The sequence below is a fragment of the Gossypium raimondii genome, chromosome 6, assembly GCF_025698545.1.
Source record: "Gossypium raimondii isolate GPD5lz chromosome 6, ASM2569854v1, whole genome shotgun sequence".
NCBI classification, from domain to species: domain Eukaryota; kingdom Viridiplantae; phylum Streptophyta; class Magnoliopsida; order Malvales; family Malvaceae; genus Gossypium; species Gossypium raimondii.
In genome coordinates this window covers 56911743-56928301 of record NC_068570.1, presented here as the reverse complement: position 1 = coordinate 56928301, position 16559 = coordinate 56911743, and the positions used below count along the sequence as shown (strand labels likewise).

At 36.4% G+C, this 16559-nt stretch overlaps 2 protein-coding genes across 2 annotated transcripts; both read left to right on the top strand.

The window, feature by feature from the left end:
* Nucleotides 1–7007: 7007 nt before the first annotated feature.
* Nucleotides 7008–9364, top strand: LOC105772138 (putative disease resistance protein RGA1). The gene is made up of 3 exons (XM_052632102.1): nt 7008–7574; nt 8052–8598; nt 8640–9364. The coding sequence occupies exons 1-3, from the start codon at nt 7008–7010 to the stop codon at nt 9362–9364; spliced, it is 1839 nt and encodes a 612-aa protein (XP_052488062.1).
* A 3078-nt stretch (nt 9365–12442) lies between these two features.
* On the top strand, nt 12443–15788 carry LOC105773426 (RAP domain-containing protein, chloroplastic). Its single transcript, XM_012595332.2, has 3 exons — nt 12443–14519; nt 14899–14981; nt 15455–15788. Exons 1-3 carry the CDS (start codon nt 12743–12745, stop codon nt 15524–15526), a joined length of 1932 nt encoding a protein of 643 aa, XP_012450786.1. The 5' UTR covers nt 12443–12742; the 3' UTR covers nt 15527–15788.
* The last annotated feature ends 771 nt before the right edge of the window (nt 15789–16559 follow it).

Sequence of the window (16559 nt, the reverse complement as noted above, 5' to 3'; positions counted from 1 at the left end):
TTCTTGCAATCACTGTTTCTCCTGTATATTATGAATGTATGTTTAATGTTACTGTTCACATTAGTTAAAGAGGTTGATAATAGGACTTAGGCATCATGAACCATTTGCTATGGGATTAAGGATGACGGTTCTTTGGATATTTGCAACTTTTTAAATAATTAAATTTAAATTCACTTAATTAATTATTTAACTATGTATTTGATTAAAGAGAAGTAAAACAAATTTTATATTAATTGAAGGAGTTAATAACACGTTTCAGCTAATAATTAAAATTTGAAAAATTGAAAAATATAGGAAGTAAAATTAATTAAATTGAAGAATAATAATTAATTTTATAACTTATACATAATATGAAACTAGAAATGGAATTTAATCAAATCGATATAATTGCTATTATTTTAGCACGAATATCAAATTAGAGTATAAAACTATAATAACATAATTTATTAATAATATTATTTTTTTAAAACTATGAACATTATTTACCACTAAGTTGAATCACCAAATGCGGCTACCTTCCACAAATATATATAATTGGAAAAGTAAATGTAAATATAAATGAGCATTTTATTTTAAGAATATGAACACTATTTACCACTAATTTCAATGACCAAATGCCATTACTTCCCACAAATATATTATAGGAAAAGTAAATGTAAATATAAATGAGCATTTTATGTTGAGAATATGCCAAAAGGAAGCAATATAGTTGCAAATGCCAATGGCATTATTTTCTACTTCGTTTCCTTTCCCAGATTATTGCTTGAGTTAGTCAGTAAAGCTTACTTTGCTTATTATTTCACAGTCTTCTGCTATCTTTCTTTTTCCACATTAAAGATATGTTAATGCATATGGCTTACATTACAAGGTCTATAGTCAATCCCGTGTGGACCCTCACCAGAAACAATACTTTTCTTTGCTTACTTCTCATACAAAGACTGGCTCATCGAACATCATGTGCCATTGTTTCTTATCTTTGATCATCCTGAATACATCCACAGTTGTTTGTTCAGTTTCCAGTTGTTGATATCCATCCCTGTTTCTTTGGTTGCTAAATTCTTCTTCAGTTTCCCATGTTATTTTGCTGCTTGTGAAATTCAAGGAGAGAGTGGAGATGGCGGACGCACTTGTTTCAGCTCTTTTTAAATACCATATTCGACAACTTGAACTCCTTGTCTCGGGAGGGGATTTGACTTGCTGGGAGCCTCAAAACTGAAGTTCAGACTCTAGAGAGTACTCTTACTACCACCCAAGCTGTGCTCCATGATGCTGAGCAGAAGTAGTGGAAGAGTAAATGTTGGTGTTAGAACAGAACAGACAAGCTCAGCTTGTGTCTTGTGCAACAAGCCTCGATGCTTGCTGAGCAAACAATCAGATTCGAGCAAGAAGAAAAGCTAAGGAAAAATGGAGATAGTTTGATGAAAAAAAATCTGATTTCATTCATAAGTGAATAATGGCATAATGCCAATACATAAAACCAAGCACTAAGCTTGTCAAAAACAGCAAGTAATCACCTAAACATTACCTACCTCCACTAATTACATAGAAACTTGAAACTCAAACTTGTAAGCTTGTACAAAGCTGTGTTTACAGCTCACACTCTAGCTAATTACATCAATCATAGGCCTAACTTAGTTAGAAATGAACTAAGATACATTTCATTAACTAGAAATAACAAAATGAACAAAATAAGCTTGTTTCAGCAGCTTTTGCATCAGTTCCAGCATAGCTTGATCTCCATGGCATGCTTGCTGTGGAGTGTTTGCTGCATGCTGGCCAACTTCAACACTCCTTGGTTAGCATGGTGCAAACACCTAATTTCCTTCTTAAACACTCGAATCTTGCAGCATTAAGAGCCTTAGTAAGAATGTCAGCAAGTTGATCATTTGAGTTACAATGAATAAGTTTTACTTCTGATGCTTGCTCCATCTCTCGAACGACATGGAGTTTAATGCTGAAATGCTTTGTTCTACCATGGAACACTAGATTTTTTGCAATTGCAACAACAGATTGGTTGTCACAGAAGATCCCTGTTGCTTCTCTTTGATGCACATTCAAATCAGCCAAGATTTTCCTTAGCCAAATGGCTTGGTTGACAGCACTTGTTGCTGCCACATACTCTGCTTCAGCAGTGGATTGAGCCACCAGGCTTTGCTTCTTCGAGCTCCAGCAGAACATGGCTGAACCAAGATTGAAAGCATACCCTGAGGTGCTTTTCATATCATCTATCAAGCCTGCCCAGTCTCTATCAGTATAACCAACCAGCCTCAAATTTCCTTCTTTGCTGTACCTCAAACCATAGCTCAAAGTGCCTTTGACATACCTGAGCACTCTTTTTGCAGCTTGAAAATGCTTCTCATTGCAACAATGCAAGAATCTTGAGAGCAAACTTACAGCATACATTATGTCTGGCCTAGTGGCAGTTAGGTATAACAAGCAACCAACTAGACTTCTATAGGTTGTTTCACAAACCTTTTCAAAATCACCTTGGCTCGATAGTTTCTCTCCAACAGCAACAGGAGTTCTTGTTGCCTTGTTTTTTTCCATGGAGAACTTGGTTAAAATCTTCGAGGCAAAGCTTCTCTGACTTAGAAATATCCCATTCTGCATTTGTGACACCTCCATTCCAAGAAAATAGGACATCTCCCCTAGATCAAACATTTCAAACATCTCCTGCATCTTGGTCTTGAAATCGACCAACATTGCTTGATCTCCTCCTGTCACCAGCAAGTCATCAACATACAGAGACAGAATGAGCTGTGTTTGTGTCCCTTCCTTCTTAACATATAGTGTTGGCTTACTTTTGCTCCTATCGAATCCCAAATCAACCAAGTAGCCATCGATTCTGCTGTACCAGGTCCTTGGAGCCTGTTTTAAGCCATACAAGGCTTTTTTCAGTTTGTATACCATGTGCTCATTTCCAGCTATCTCAAACCCTTGTGGTTGTTCAACATAGATTTCTTCATCAAGGAATCCATTGAGAAAAGCTGACTTCACATCGAGTTGATGGATTTTCCACTCAAGCTGTGCTGCTAAGGCAATCAGCAGTCTGATGGTATCGAGCCTGACCACTGGTGCAAAGGTCTCCAGGTAGTCCAGGCCATATTTCTGATTGAATCCAACCTTGCTTTCAGTTTGTTTAAGCTTCCATCAGCATTTTTCTTGGCTTTGTACACCCATTTCACTCTAATAACCTTCCTTTTGACTGGTCTTTCAACCAATTCCCAAGTCTGGTTCTTCTCAATCATGCTGATCTCCTCAGCCATTGTTTGCTTCCACCATTGCTGAGCTTCAGCTTTTTCAAAGTTGCTTGGTTCAGCTATAGCTACATGAGCCCTTTCATAAATCTCAGCCAATGGTCTAGTTCCCCTGACTGGTTCATCATTAATGTCCATTTCAGGACCATTCTGATCTGGCTCAGCTTGATTTGTTGCAAGATCTTCAGAAACTTCTTCTGGTTCATTTCTTTCCCAGTTCCAACATGATTTTTCATTGAACACCACATCCCTACTGACTGACACCTTGTTTGTTGAAGGATCCAAGATCCTATAGCCTTTCTTGACAGTGTTGTAGCCCACCAGAACACCAGGTCGAGCCCTTTCAAACAACTTGTCCCTTTTAACAGCAGGTACATGTGCATAGCAAATGCATCCAAAGACCTTCAGGTGTGCCAGTGATGGCTTGAATCCAAACCATGCCTTTAATGGAGCCTTCTGAGCTAAAGCATTGGTTGGAAGCCTGTTTTGAATGTAGGCTGCAGTGTTAATTGCCTCTGCCCACAGAGCTTTAGGCAGATTCTTCTGAATCATCAAGGACCTGGCCATGTCCATCAGGCTCCTATTTTTTCTTTCACTCACACCATTTGCTGAGGTGTATAAGTGTTGGTAAGCTGATGTTTGATGCCTACCTTATCACAGAAGGCTTGGAACTGAGTTGAGGTATACTCAGTCCCATTATTAGATCTTATGGTCTTCAGCTTGCAGCCTGTTTCAGTCTCAGCAGCAGTCTTGAATTTTCAAAACACAGAGGCCACCTCTGATTTCTGTTTTAAAAAGTAAAGCCAACAATATCTCAAGAAATCATCAATGAACAGTATGAAATACCTGTTTCCACTTAATGAATCAATCTTCATGGGGGCACACACATCAGTGTGCACCAGTTGCAATCTTCCAGAGGCTCTCCAAGCTTGATTCGAGGGAAATAGAGGTCTGGCCTGCTTGCCTAGCTGACATACTTCACATACTTCTTAGTTTTGAACTGAGCTTATGAAATTTTCAGCCAAACCACTCCTGCACATGTGCTCCATCGATTTGAAGTTGGCATGACCAAGTCTTTGATGCCAAAGCTTGCATTCATCTGTTGCAGCTGTGTAGGCAGTGTCTGACTCTTTTGTCCAGTCAACCACAAAGCTTTTATCAGCCATAGAAACTGCCATCAGCTTGGATCCACTTGGATCACTGATTTGGCACTGGTTGTCTTTGAACACAATAGAATAACCTTTCTCCAACAATTGAGCTATGCTGAGTAGATTCCTGTCAATTTCAGGCACCAAAAGCACATTTAAAATCACTTTGGCACCTGTAGGAGTGCATATCAGCACATCACCCTTGCCTTCAGCTTTTATAAAGTGGCCATTACCTATCTTGACTTTGGTTCTGTAGCTTCTGTCTAAGGACTTGAAGATAGCAGCATCAGGTGTCATGTGGTTGATGCATCCACTGTCTAGGAGCCAACTAGATGGGATTCTTTGTTGAGCAACTGAGCATGACACAGCAAAGACTTGCTCCTCTTGGTCACTATCTTCATTGGCTAATCTAGCCTCAGCCTTCATTTGTTGAGAATGGTTCTACCTTGGCTTACCTTTGCTTTTACAGACTCTCTCAACATGACCCTTCTTTTTGCAATGTTGACACAAAGCATCTGGTCTAAACCAGCATTTTTCTTCTGGATGACCAGCCCTTTTTCAATGCCTGCAAGTCTGACCCTATTTTCTTGCAGCATCACATATTGGCTTGTCTTTTCAAGCCTTCTTGCCTTTGTAGGCAGTATTTGTTCTTGCTTGAAAGGTACCTTCTTGGTGCTCCTCCAGTCTGCTAGCTCTCCTCTGCTCTTGAGCATATAGAGCATTGATCAGCTCTGTCAAAGAGATGCTGGACAGGTCCCATGAGTCTTCGAGGGATGAGATTTTTGCCTCATACCTTTCAGGAAAAGTTGAAATAACCTTCTCCACTATCCTAGCTTCATTGAACTGCTCACCAAGGAGCCTAATGCTGTTAACCACAACCATAATCCTGTCAAAGTATTGCTTGACAGTTTTTTCTTCCTTCATCTTCAAATTCTCGAATTCTCTCCTCAAATTTAACAACTGTTGCTGTCTTGTCCTCTCTGTCCCTTGAAACTCCTCTTTCAACTTGTCTCAGGCCTGCTTTGGTGATTCACAGGCCATGATCCTTGTGAAAATCACATCTGACACTGAGTTCTGGATGCAAGACATAGCCTTATGCCTTGGTCCTCTCATCAGCATGCTGTCTGATCTGAGCCACTGTTGGATCGACTCTAAGTGGCTCTGGTTCAACATCTGAGTTGACCACCTCCCACAAATCGAAAGCCTGCAGATAGGTTTTCATTTTGACCACCCATATGTGATAGCCTTCTCCATTGAAGACTTGTGGTGCAGCTGGTGAAAAGTTTGATGAAGCCATTCTTTAAACAACAAGCCCCTTAAGAAACAGGCTCTAGATACCAATTGTTGGTGTTAGAACAGAAACAGACAAGCTCAGCTTGTGTCTTGTGCAACAAGCCTCGATGCTTGCTGAGTAAAGAATCAGATTCAAGCAAGAAGAAAAGAAGAAAAACTAAGAAAAAATAGAGATAGTTTGACGAAAAAAAATCTGATTTCATTCATAAGTGAATAATGGCATAATGCCAATACATAAAACCAAGAACTAAGCTTGTCAAAAACAGCAAGTAATCACCTAAACATTACCTACCTCCACTAATTACATAGAAACTTGAAACTTAAACTTGTAAGCTTGTACAAAGCTGTGTTTACAGCTCACACTCTAGCTAATTACATCAATCATAGGCCTAACTTAGTTAGAAATGAACTAAGATACATTTCATTAACTAGAAATAACAAAATGAACAAAATAAGCTTGTTTCAACAGCTCTTACATCAGTTTTAACATAGCTTGATCTCCATGGCATGCTTGTTGTCGAGTGTTTGCTGCATGCTGGCCAAATTCAACAGTAAAACTATCCAGAATTGTCTTGGAAAGCTCAAATAAGTAGCTTATGATCTGAAAGACGTGCTTGATGACTTCAACGCAGAAGCTCTAAGGCAAGGGGATGCAAGAAGCAAGGTGACCGCTTTCTTTTCTCCTCAGAACCCACTTCCGTTTCGCTTGAATATGGCACATAAACTTAAGGATGCAAAAGAGAAATTAGATGCCATTGCTGAGGAGAGAAGCAAGTTCCACTTAAGAGAGGGTGTGGCAGAAGCTGAAACTGGGCGGAATAGAGACAGGATAACCAACTCCCTTGTGCATGAATCAGAAGTAATTGGCAGAGGAGATGAGAAGGCAGAGATAGTTAGCATGTTACGTAAAAATGTGAATCACTATGATGACCTCTCTGTTTATGCCATATGCGGCATGGGAGGTCTTCGAATGACAACAATTGCTCAGTTGGTTTACGATGATGAAAATGTAACAGAAGTCTTTGATTTGAGAGCTTCAGTGTGTGTATCTGACGATTTTGATATAGCAAGTCTGACTAAAACTATTGTAGAATCCATTGAACAAGGGAACGCATGCAATATCCAACAGCTAGATCCCTTGTAACGGTGCTTATTGGAGAAGCTTGCTGGAAAATGATTTTTGCTTGTATTGGATGATGTGTGGAATGAACATAAAAATAAGTGGGATAGACTGAAGAAAGCACTACTCTCTAGACAAAGAGGGAGTACAGTTATTGTCACTACTCGACTCAAGAAAGTTGCTCTTATGATGGCTCATGTTCATGACTTGATGTGTTTGTCAGATGATGATTCTTGGTCCTTGTTCAAGCAAAGAGCATTTGAGATGGGAATGGATGAAGGCAATGTGAACTTGGAAAAAATTGGGAGGCAGATAGTGCAGAGATGTGGAGGGGTACCCTTGGCAATTAAGGCCACAGGAAGCATATTGCATTTCAAAAGCCAGGAAAGTGAATGGTTACGTGTCAAAGAAAGTGAGATATGGGATTTGAAAGATGAGGGAAGAAGAATCTTAGGTGTGTTGAGGTTAAGTTATAAGCATCTTCCACCATATATGAGACAATGTTTTTTGTTTTGCTCAATATTTCCCAAAGATTATGTCATGGAAAAGGACAAGCTGATAGGACTATGGATGGCAAATGGATTTATTCCTTCAAGAGGACATATGGATTTGCATGATACGGGTTGTGAAATATTCTCTGAATTAACTTGGAAGTCCTTTCTCCAGGACGTCAAAGAGCATGTTCATGGAATTGTTACATGTAAAATGCATGATTTAGTTCATGACTTGGCAACATCTATGATGGACAAATGCTATGTATGTGATTGAGCCCAGTAAGAGGTTGAAAATACCAAAAACTGCTCGTCACTTGTTTGTTCATAGTAGTAGTTTTTCGAGGAACACTTTAGACAAATCGGAATTGCAACCGTTTATTCTTTGATCCTTGGGAACAAGTTCACCTTTCGTGGTATTGCTAACCTCTATAATCCTTCCCATTTCATCAGTAAACAAAGGCATCTAAAGGTGTTGGATTTGGGTTATAATTTTTGCAATATTACATTTAAAAGTTTGAACCATTTGATGTATTTCTGCCTACATGATGGTAATATGAAAACTCTACCTGAATGAACAAGCTCCCTTCATAACTGGCAGACACTGAATCTCTGTTCTTGTGATAATCTTCAAATGTTACCAAAAGGCATGAAGCACTTGGAAAATCTTAGGTACCTGGACCTCAGAGAGTGCTATAAACTAAGTTCTATGCCTATTGGATTAGGACAATTGTCAAGCTAGCGCAAGCTCAACAAGTTTGTTGTGGGAAAGGACAATGACAGTGGTGGCATGGATGAGTTGAAAGAGTTGGACATAGAGGGGGAATTGAACATCACAGGACTTGGCAACGTGAAGAGTGCAACAGAAGCTAAAACCTCCAATTTGATAAATAAGCAAAATTTAATATCACTAAGCTTATTTTGGAGAAGAGACAGCAATGAAACCTTTCAACATGGAAATGATGAAGAGATTCTTAATGCTCTCCAACCTCATTCAAGCTTGAAGAAGTTGTACATATATGGTTACCAAGGTGTTAGGTTTCCGTATTGGATGATGGATATGCTTCTACCAAACCTTGTTCAAATCTTACTAGAATATTGCAACAGATGCAATCAACTTCCACCTCTAGGGAAATTATGCTTCTTGAAGGTCCTTACTATTTTTGGAATGGGTGATCTCAAGTATATTGAGAGTAGCTTCAACGGAGATATGGAGAGTTCTTTTCCATCACTTGAGGTTCTCAAAATACTTTGGGCACCATGTTTGGAGGAATGGACGGCAGAGAATGGTAGACATCATTTTCCTATATTAGTTTGTTAAATATCATAGGTTGTCCTATGTTGGTTAAACTGCTCATGCTTCAATCTCTAAAGGAGCTAGATATCAGAGGAAGTAGTGTTACTTTACTCAAATCTTTGATGATGAATGCCACTGTTCTTATATCTCTCCATATTTGGGAGTTCTATGAGTTAAGGGATTTATCCGATTTGCTGGATAATCTATTGGCCCTTGAACACTTGAATCTTAAAAGTTGCTCACAACTTGAAAGCTTGCATGCAGGGCTACAAAACTTCAGCTCTTTAGAAACTTTAGAATTAAGTCATTGCAACAGCCTTGTATCCCTTCCGGTAAATGGATTGCAAGAATTATCTTCCTTGTCTACACTACGCATTGAAAAGTGTAAGAAATTAGCCTCTATGTCTAAAGGGGTGCGATATTTGACTTCACTCCAAAACTTGCATATCAGAAAATGTCCAGAGTTAACCTCATTGCCGGAGTGCATCCAACATCTTTCTTCTCTTCGATTTCTTAATATTAAGGAGTGTAAGGGATTAGTTTCTCTCCCAAATGAGATACAACACCTCACCTTACTTTCAAGATTAGAGATTTTGAATTGTCCTAATTTGATGTCATTGCCCCAAGGGGTACGAAACCTCTTGGCACTAAAAACCTTGTGGATCGAAGAATGCTCACATCTGGAAAGACAGTGTCAAGAAGAGAGAGGAGAAGATTGGCCCAACATTGCACACATTCCTAACATATATATCAAGTAACCTAGTGTTGTTCTATTTATATGATTGAAAAGTCATAATTAACTATTTTTTTTATCATGCGATGCACAAATTGATCATGTGTATTAATTAAAATATATTTAAATATTTTTATTTATTAAATTAAAGCCTAGAAAACATGAAACTTGAGGCTTCTTCTACTTTCTTCCATCTTATGATCTTCTCATCCCTAGAACTACAACCTTGTATGGTGGTCTAATTTGATGTCCACTTTCCAATTCTTCAGAAGGATGACATCAATCTTTTGCTAGTATATTAGATACACATTCAAAGTCTAACAACTTGATGAGTAACATAAATATATTGTTTGATTTAGATATATGACTTGTTTTGAGCTATAAATTAAGTTTAATTTAAGAATGGCTTATATGTCCCCCTAGTGGTGTTTGCTTCTCTCCTGCTTTTATCAAGATTTGCTTTGTTGAATTAATGCTTTCTTAGTGTAAGAAATATAGTGACTTAATAAAATTGATCAAAAATATTTTCAAAAATCACCATTTCATTTCTTCACTTGTCTTATCTTTTTATATAATTCATCAAAAATTCGAGATCTCTTCTATCCAAATACACTTACCTTGACGGCAGTGCCGACAAGACATGGCGATGGCGATGACCTTAACTTGAGCCTTGAGAACACTAAAGAGAAGAACAATAGGGCCTAAGAAAACTACCCAACTAGTTTCAACTTTTAACAACCGTGGTTTACCTTTTTTGACAATGTCCAAAACTCATATTCAGCATCTAACCCTTTGATGGGCCTACAGAATACGAAGTATTATTTACTGGATTCGTTCTAATAGATACCTTGAAAAAAAATTAGCCTTTAGGTTTTTGTTTTTATTCATTTTCTTTACTTCTTTTGGTTGGGTTGGGCTAGGCTTGTATGGGTCGAGCCAAGACCCAAATTTAAAAAAAAAAAAATCAATTTTGTGCTTGAGTTCAATTTTCCCAAATAAAAAATAATAAAATAAAAAATAAAAGACATTTAAAATTTATTTAATTTAAATTTGGGTTAACTTAAGGCACAATAAGTTTTGCCCAAGCCTAACTTGATTGGTAAACCACTCGGCCCATAGATAGGTTTAGATTTGATACATTAGTTTAGTCTTAAATAAATTGGGCTGGTTTCAACCTAAAATTAATAGGAATTTAGTTTTTTTTTTTTTGATTTTGGGTTAAAAAAATTTAGCCCAAAATATAAAATCCAATTCAACCGATTTTTTACAATTCATCCAGTTTTCGAGTTCATGGTCCAAATGTAGTTCTCATCAGTCAGCTAATCAATCGGTTATTTATCTCTTACTGACTGGTCTATTGTTGGAAATATTATTTTGTGAAAAGCGATTTTATAGCACATCGGAACTTTTAAATTTTTTTATAAAACTGAACCTTTCATTGTAATATTTACAGTGATAAATCTCACCAAACCTAATACATGTGGGTTGGAATTAGAAAGTCGTGCTGAATTTTTTATTTATCATCTAGATCTTTTTAGCTTTCGATCGAATGATGTTGTTTTGATGATAATTATGAACCGTGTGTTATTGGAGAGATGGATGAGGTTGTGAACCTCGTAAAGAAGGCATGGGTAGTGATGCTGCATGATATTTGTTTCTTGTGGAACCATTATGTGGCAACTGACCAAGTGAAAGGTGATTTGTTGTTGGCTACTAATAATCTATTAATGGAAGTTGAAAAGGCAATGATGAATTGGTTGCGTGTTATTGTGGCAGATGTTGAGGAGAGCTCGTTTAGCTGATATTGGATGTTGAAGCGGTGCTCATGAGGTTTATTTTGCTTTGTTTTTTGATCGTCACTTTCTAGGATTCATTTATTTTCTATGCTGGACAGCTGTTATTTGTTTGCTTTTGCCGATTCATTTGTTGCTTTGGTGCTTTTCAGTTACACTCTTGAGCCTGTTTTAATAATATCAGCTTATTTTGACAAAAAAAATAATAAAAAATTGCAATTCTAGGCTGGGCTGAGAAAAGGCTACTTGCCTATCACAATTATCTTCACACTAAATATCATAGGAAAAGAAAAGGAAATTGATGTGGCTTGTGAGAGAGTTTACAAATGGTGATTTTTTAAAAAAATATTTTTAAAAAAATTGATAAATTTCGTAAATGTGCAGAGTTAATTTATTGATTTTTTTTTTTAGAATTTGAACTAAAATGACAATTTATAATTTATTGAATTTTTTATATTTAGGATCAAATTGATAGAATGTATAAATATTAAAGGACTAAATTTATTATTAGATCAATAAAAAAGCTCACATCATTTTTTCGTTAGACTTGTCTATGGGTTGGGCCATCCGACTCAGCTCGAAGACCCGTCCAAAAAATGGAAGGGTTTGGACAAAAATATAAGCCCGAAAATGGGCTTGGGTAAAAAATAAGGCTAGCTTAAAAACGGGTTGGGCATCGGGTAAGGCTTTTTTGTCTCAACTTGGCTCGGATACATGCCTAAAAGTTTCAATACCCTTAATAAAGTATCAATACTTTTACAAAAGTATCGATACCATGTCTAGTATCGATACCGTTTTAAGGTTCGATATTTTGGAAATTAAAGAAAAATTGTTTGAGTATCAATCTCTCCTCAAAGTGTGAATACCTCATAGCAAGTATCGATACATTCCCTATTGTATTGATGCTATAGGCTTTAATACGGGCTGGGTCGATCTGGGCTCGAGTTTAGCATATATAATATGAGTTGGGTTTGAGTAAAAATTTAAGCCTATTTTTCGGGTCAGGTCCGAGCTATCAATTGAGCCTAAAATTTTGTTGAAACTCGCCCCGGTCTACGGATAACTTTACTTTTCCTCACTCATCTAAGGACAACTAATTGGAGGGTGACTAGAATATTTAATTTAAAAAAATTAATTACTAAATCGAAAAAATTAATACTTGAGTGACAAAATTAAAACTAAAAGCATAATTGGGTGATATTTTTGTAGTTTACCCGAAAATTTGAATGACCAAATGTGAATATTCGAGTAGTTTACCCCAAAACAAATGTCATCTACATGACGAACAAAAAATGTTTTAGGTTGGCCCAATTTTGCTGTTCATTCATATAATAAATATCTTATCCAGAAAATTAACATTAAAACGAAAATGAACAGGAATCATAAAGCAACTTACATAGTTACATTACATGTCTTGCAATTTTCCGCTAAAGCAGTGAGCTTTCCGTAATGGGTATGGTTCATTTTTCTCAGTTCCTCTTGAATTCTGGGTTTTTGAGTGTTCATTTCTCTTCATGAACTCTGATATTTGATGATATTTAGTTGTTTTAAAAATTCTTGTTTGGTATTTTCGTTCATTAATCCGCGATAGAATCGAGAGAAAAGGGGCCATGGAATTTTTGTTAAATCCGTTCCCTACCCAAACTTACTTAAAACCCTTAATTTTCATGCCAAAGCAAGTTCATAGTCTTTCATTAGTGAAATTAAGAGGTGGGCTTGAGTTTCCTAGAAGAAACTTAGCAAGTTTGGGTAAAAATTCTAGTATTAGTACTGGGAATAGTGTTAATGATGATGAAATGGAAGATTGGGAATTGGAGTTTGTTGGAGAGATTGATCCATTTAGTTATCAAGCACCCAAGAAGAGGAAAAAACAAGAGAAATCTAGGGTTCTTAATGATGAAGAAGGGATGGATTGGTGTTTAAAGGCTAGAAAAATGGCACTCAAATCTATTGAATCTAGGGGATTGGCTCATAAAGTTGAGGATTTGATTAAAAAGAAGAAAAAGAAGAAGAAAAGATTAGCAAAAAAAGATAAGATTAGTAAAGAAGTAGAGGAGATTGAAGAGGGTTTCGATTTTGAGGAAGATAATGGCAATGAGGATTTCGATAACCAGATCAATGATAATGTGAGTCGACTTCGAGATACGGTGAGTTCAATGGGGGATGGGATGTTTTTAGAGAAGAAGGAGAAGGCAATGGAAGAGTTAGTTCAGAAATTAGCTCAAATTTCAGGGCCGTCCGATCGTAGAAAAGAAGTTAACTTGAACAAAGATATAATTCAATCACAAACTGCAGAAGAAATATTGGAGATTACATCTGAGATGATAATAGCTGTTGGGAAAGGTTTAAGCCCTTCACCACTTTCACCTTTGAATATTGCTACTGCACTTCATAGAATTGCTAAGAACATGGAGAAAGTATCGATGCCGAGCACTCGCAGGTTGGCATTCACTCGACAAAGAGAAATGTCAATGCTTATTGGTATTGCAATGACTGCTCTGCCGGAATGCTCGGCACAAGGTGTGTCGAACATTGCGTGGGCACTGTCCAAGATTGGAGGGGACATGTTGTTTTTGTCCGAAATGGATCGAGTTGCAGAGGTGGCATTGGCTAAGGTTACAGAGTTCAATTCTCAGAATGTTGCTAACATTGCCGGTGCATTCGCTACAATGCGGCATTCTGCCCCGGATCTGTTCGAAGGGTTGGCAAAGAGGGCAGCGGCCATAATTCACTCGTTCCATGAACAAGAGCTTGCACAGATGTTATGGGCGTTTGCATCTCTATATGAGCCTGCAGACACCTTGCTTCAAGCTATCGACACTGTTTTCAACAATGCCAACCAAATTAAATGCTGCTTAAGCCATGAAACTGTAAAAGATGATGAAGAAACTGGTGTGGAGAACAGTAGAGATATTGAATTTGGAGGAATTCCAGATCCTCCTGTGCTCGCCTTAAGCAGGTACCAGCTTGGGAATATAGCTTGGTCCTATGCAGTTTTTGGACAGCTTGATCGAACGTTCTTTTCTCATGTATGGAAAACATTGAGCAGTTTTGAGGAGCAACGGATTTCAGAACAATATAGAGGGGATGTTATGTTTGCTTCACAGGTTCATCTGGTGAACCAATGCTTAAAGCTCGAGTATTCACATCTTCAGCTATCCATTGATGGTGAACTCGAGTCAAAAATCGTTCGTGCTGGGAAAACAAAGAGGTTCAATCAAAAGACAACTTCATCTTTCCAAAAGGAAGTTGGTCGTCTTCTTGTGAGCACTGGCCTTGATTGGGTTAGGGAGCACCCTACGGACTGCTACACCATTGATGCTGTTCTTGTTGATCAAAAGGTTGCTTTGGAGATTGATGGACCAACACATTTCTCAAGAAATACTGGTAAGTATTTTCAACAATTCGTATATTCCATGTCTTGTTAGTATATTTTATTGTGTCACATCATGTTTAAGGTGTTGGTCATCTTTTATCATGCATATGAGATTAGTTGAGCTTAATCGAGCAAACTTGATTAGTTCAATCTTAATCTTGAACAGAACTCGAGCTTTAAGAGTAAAAACAATCTAGCTTGAGTTTCTTCTGGCTTGTGCTTGGTTAGGCTCGATTACACCCTTGGATTAAATTACTTAGTTTAATGATGTCTAAATTACATTTTTGACTATAATACAAGACTGTTTATATACCTTAACCTGATTTTGATGAAGCTTAAGTAAGTATAATAACTTGATGCATCCAATGATATTCTTTTGAATCTCTGCAGGAACACCATTAGGGCATACCATTTTAAAACGGCGTCATATTGCCGCTTCTGGTTGGAGATTTGTATCATTGTCTTATCAAGAGGTGGGTCCTTGTCTTTTATTTCATATGCATTCAAGACTTGAAACACTGCTTAGAGTACTCATGTCATGATTGTAGACGTTTTCTCAATGGATTCTAACTTTTAAGCAGGTTTTTGGTATTCATAAGCTATGTTATCTGGACTTTTTTATTTTTCCTAAAGTACTTGTATCTGGCATCTATGTCCAGTACATATTTGGACATGATTATGAGTACGAGTGTTAAACACGGATATGTTTGTCATTTTCAAGATTTTTACGTATTTGGAAGGTCTTTGGAGGATCATATTCCTATATATGTGTCTGGATATGCTTTGGACACGAGTGTCAAATATGGATACTTCAAGAAAAATCCAAGAAAAGGAGTACTATATCACCAAGTTCAGATAGCATAGCTTGTAAATTGTAATTAATGTTGGGAATTTCTTTTGATGCCAAAGGTAATGACTTTTTGTTTTTTTCTCTTCTTATTTGTAGTGGGAGGAACTTGAAGGGGAAGTAGAGCAGCTTGAGTACCTGAGGAAAATTCTGAAAGATCACCTTGGCTGAATTGATTTGAGGCAGCCTCAATAGTGTTTATTTACTTATTTTCAGTGAGATTAGTCAAAATGTATGTATGTTTAATTAAATATCAATCCACTTTTTTTTTTTTATATGAAAATATCAATCCACTTGCTTCTGGAAGAAGGGGGAATTTTTATTAGATACATTGATGGGTCTACATATCAGGTTAGATTGAGTTCGGGTTACAAATCAATTTTCCTTTTTAAGTTTTTATCTAAAAACTTGGTCCGATGACCGAATTCACCTCTGTTTGACCTTGACTTTTTTTTCCTTTTTCAGACTTGAGAATTATATTAGATTCCGATTATATTAATACTTAAATTGAATTAAATCAGATAAAATTTTCAAAGTGCTGTTTTCTTTTATCAAAAGATCCAAGCTTAAGTGACTAAGATCTTATTCTAGGAGACCAAGTTTCTTACCTCTTCATCAAACATGCATTGATGTCTCGGTTGATGATTTTTTTTCTATATTTTCGTTTCCTTTAACTATATTAACTTTTTGACCTTGAAATCTATAAATATTTCATAATATTTTTATTAAAACAAAATATAATTATAATGATATTTATTCTCAAAATAAATTACATTGATATATCTATAATATTACAAAGATTAATATATTTTTTGATAATTAATACTATTATAATGAATTGATGATTTTTTAAAATTAGCATAATAACAACTTTAACCCTCAATATTTATACATTGTGTCAATTTAGTATTGACTATTAAAAAGCTAACACTCAACATTTCCAAATAGAGTAATTTGGTCTTTTTTAAAATTTTTTTGCGATTCTTTTACCTAAAAGTAAAAAAACAAATTTATTAGCTAAATTTAATAGAAAATATATAAAATGGAAACGCTAAAAATTCAAAATAATAATTTTCATTTTTCTCTTTCTTTTAAAATTAACTTTTAATGTAAAAAGCACGACTAAAAGATATATCAAATTACACAATGTGTAAATGTTGAGGATTAAATTTTATTAAAATCAAGATAATTAAATCGTTGAGTA

Bases quoted from the DNA above. Each gene is read 5' to 3' on its own strand.
- LOC105772138 (XM_052632102.1), top strand. From the start codon at position 7,008: ATGGCTCATGTTCATGACTTGATGTGTTTGTCAGATGATGATTCTTGG. The intron at 7,575-8,051 runs GTATGTGATTGA...TTGTCAAGCTAG, and splicing joins CTATGATGGACAAATGCTAT to CGCAAGCTCAACAAGTTTGT. The intron at 8,599-8,639 runs GTAGACATCATT...TAAATATCATAG, and splicing joins GGAATGGACGGCAGAGAATG to GTTGTCCTATGTTGGTTAAA.
- LOC105773426 (XM_012595332.2), top strand. From the start codon at position 12,743: ATGGAATTTTTGTTAAATCCGTTCCCTACCCAAACTTACTTAAAACCC. The intron at 14,520-14,898 runs GTAAGTATTTTC...GAATCTCTGCAG, and splicing joins ACATTTCTCAAGAAATACTG to GAACACCATTAGGGCATACC. The intron at 14,982-15,454 runs GTGGGTCCTTGT...TCTTATTTGTAG, and splicing joins TATCATTGTCTTATCAAGAG to TGGGAGGAACTTGAAGGGGA.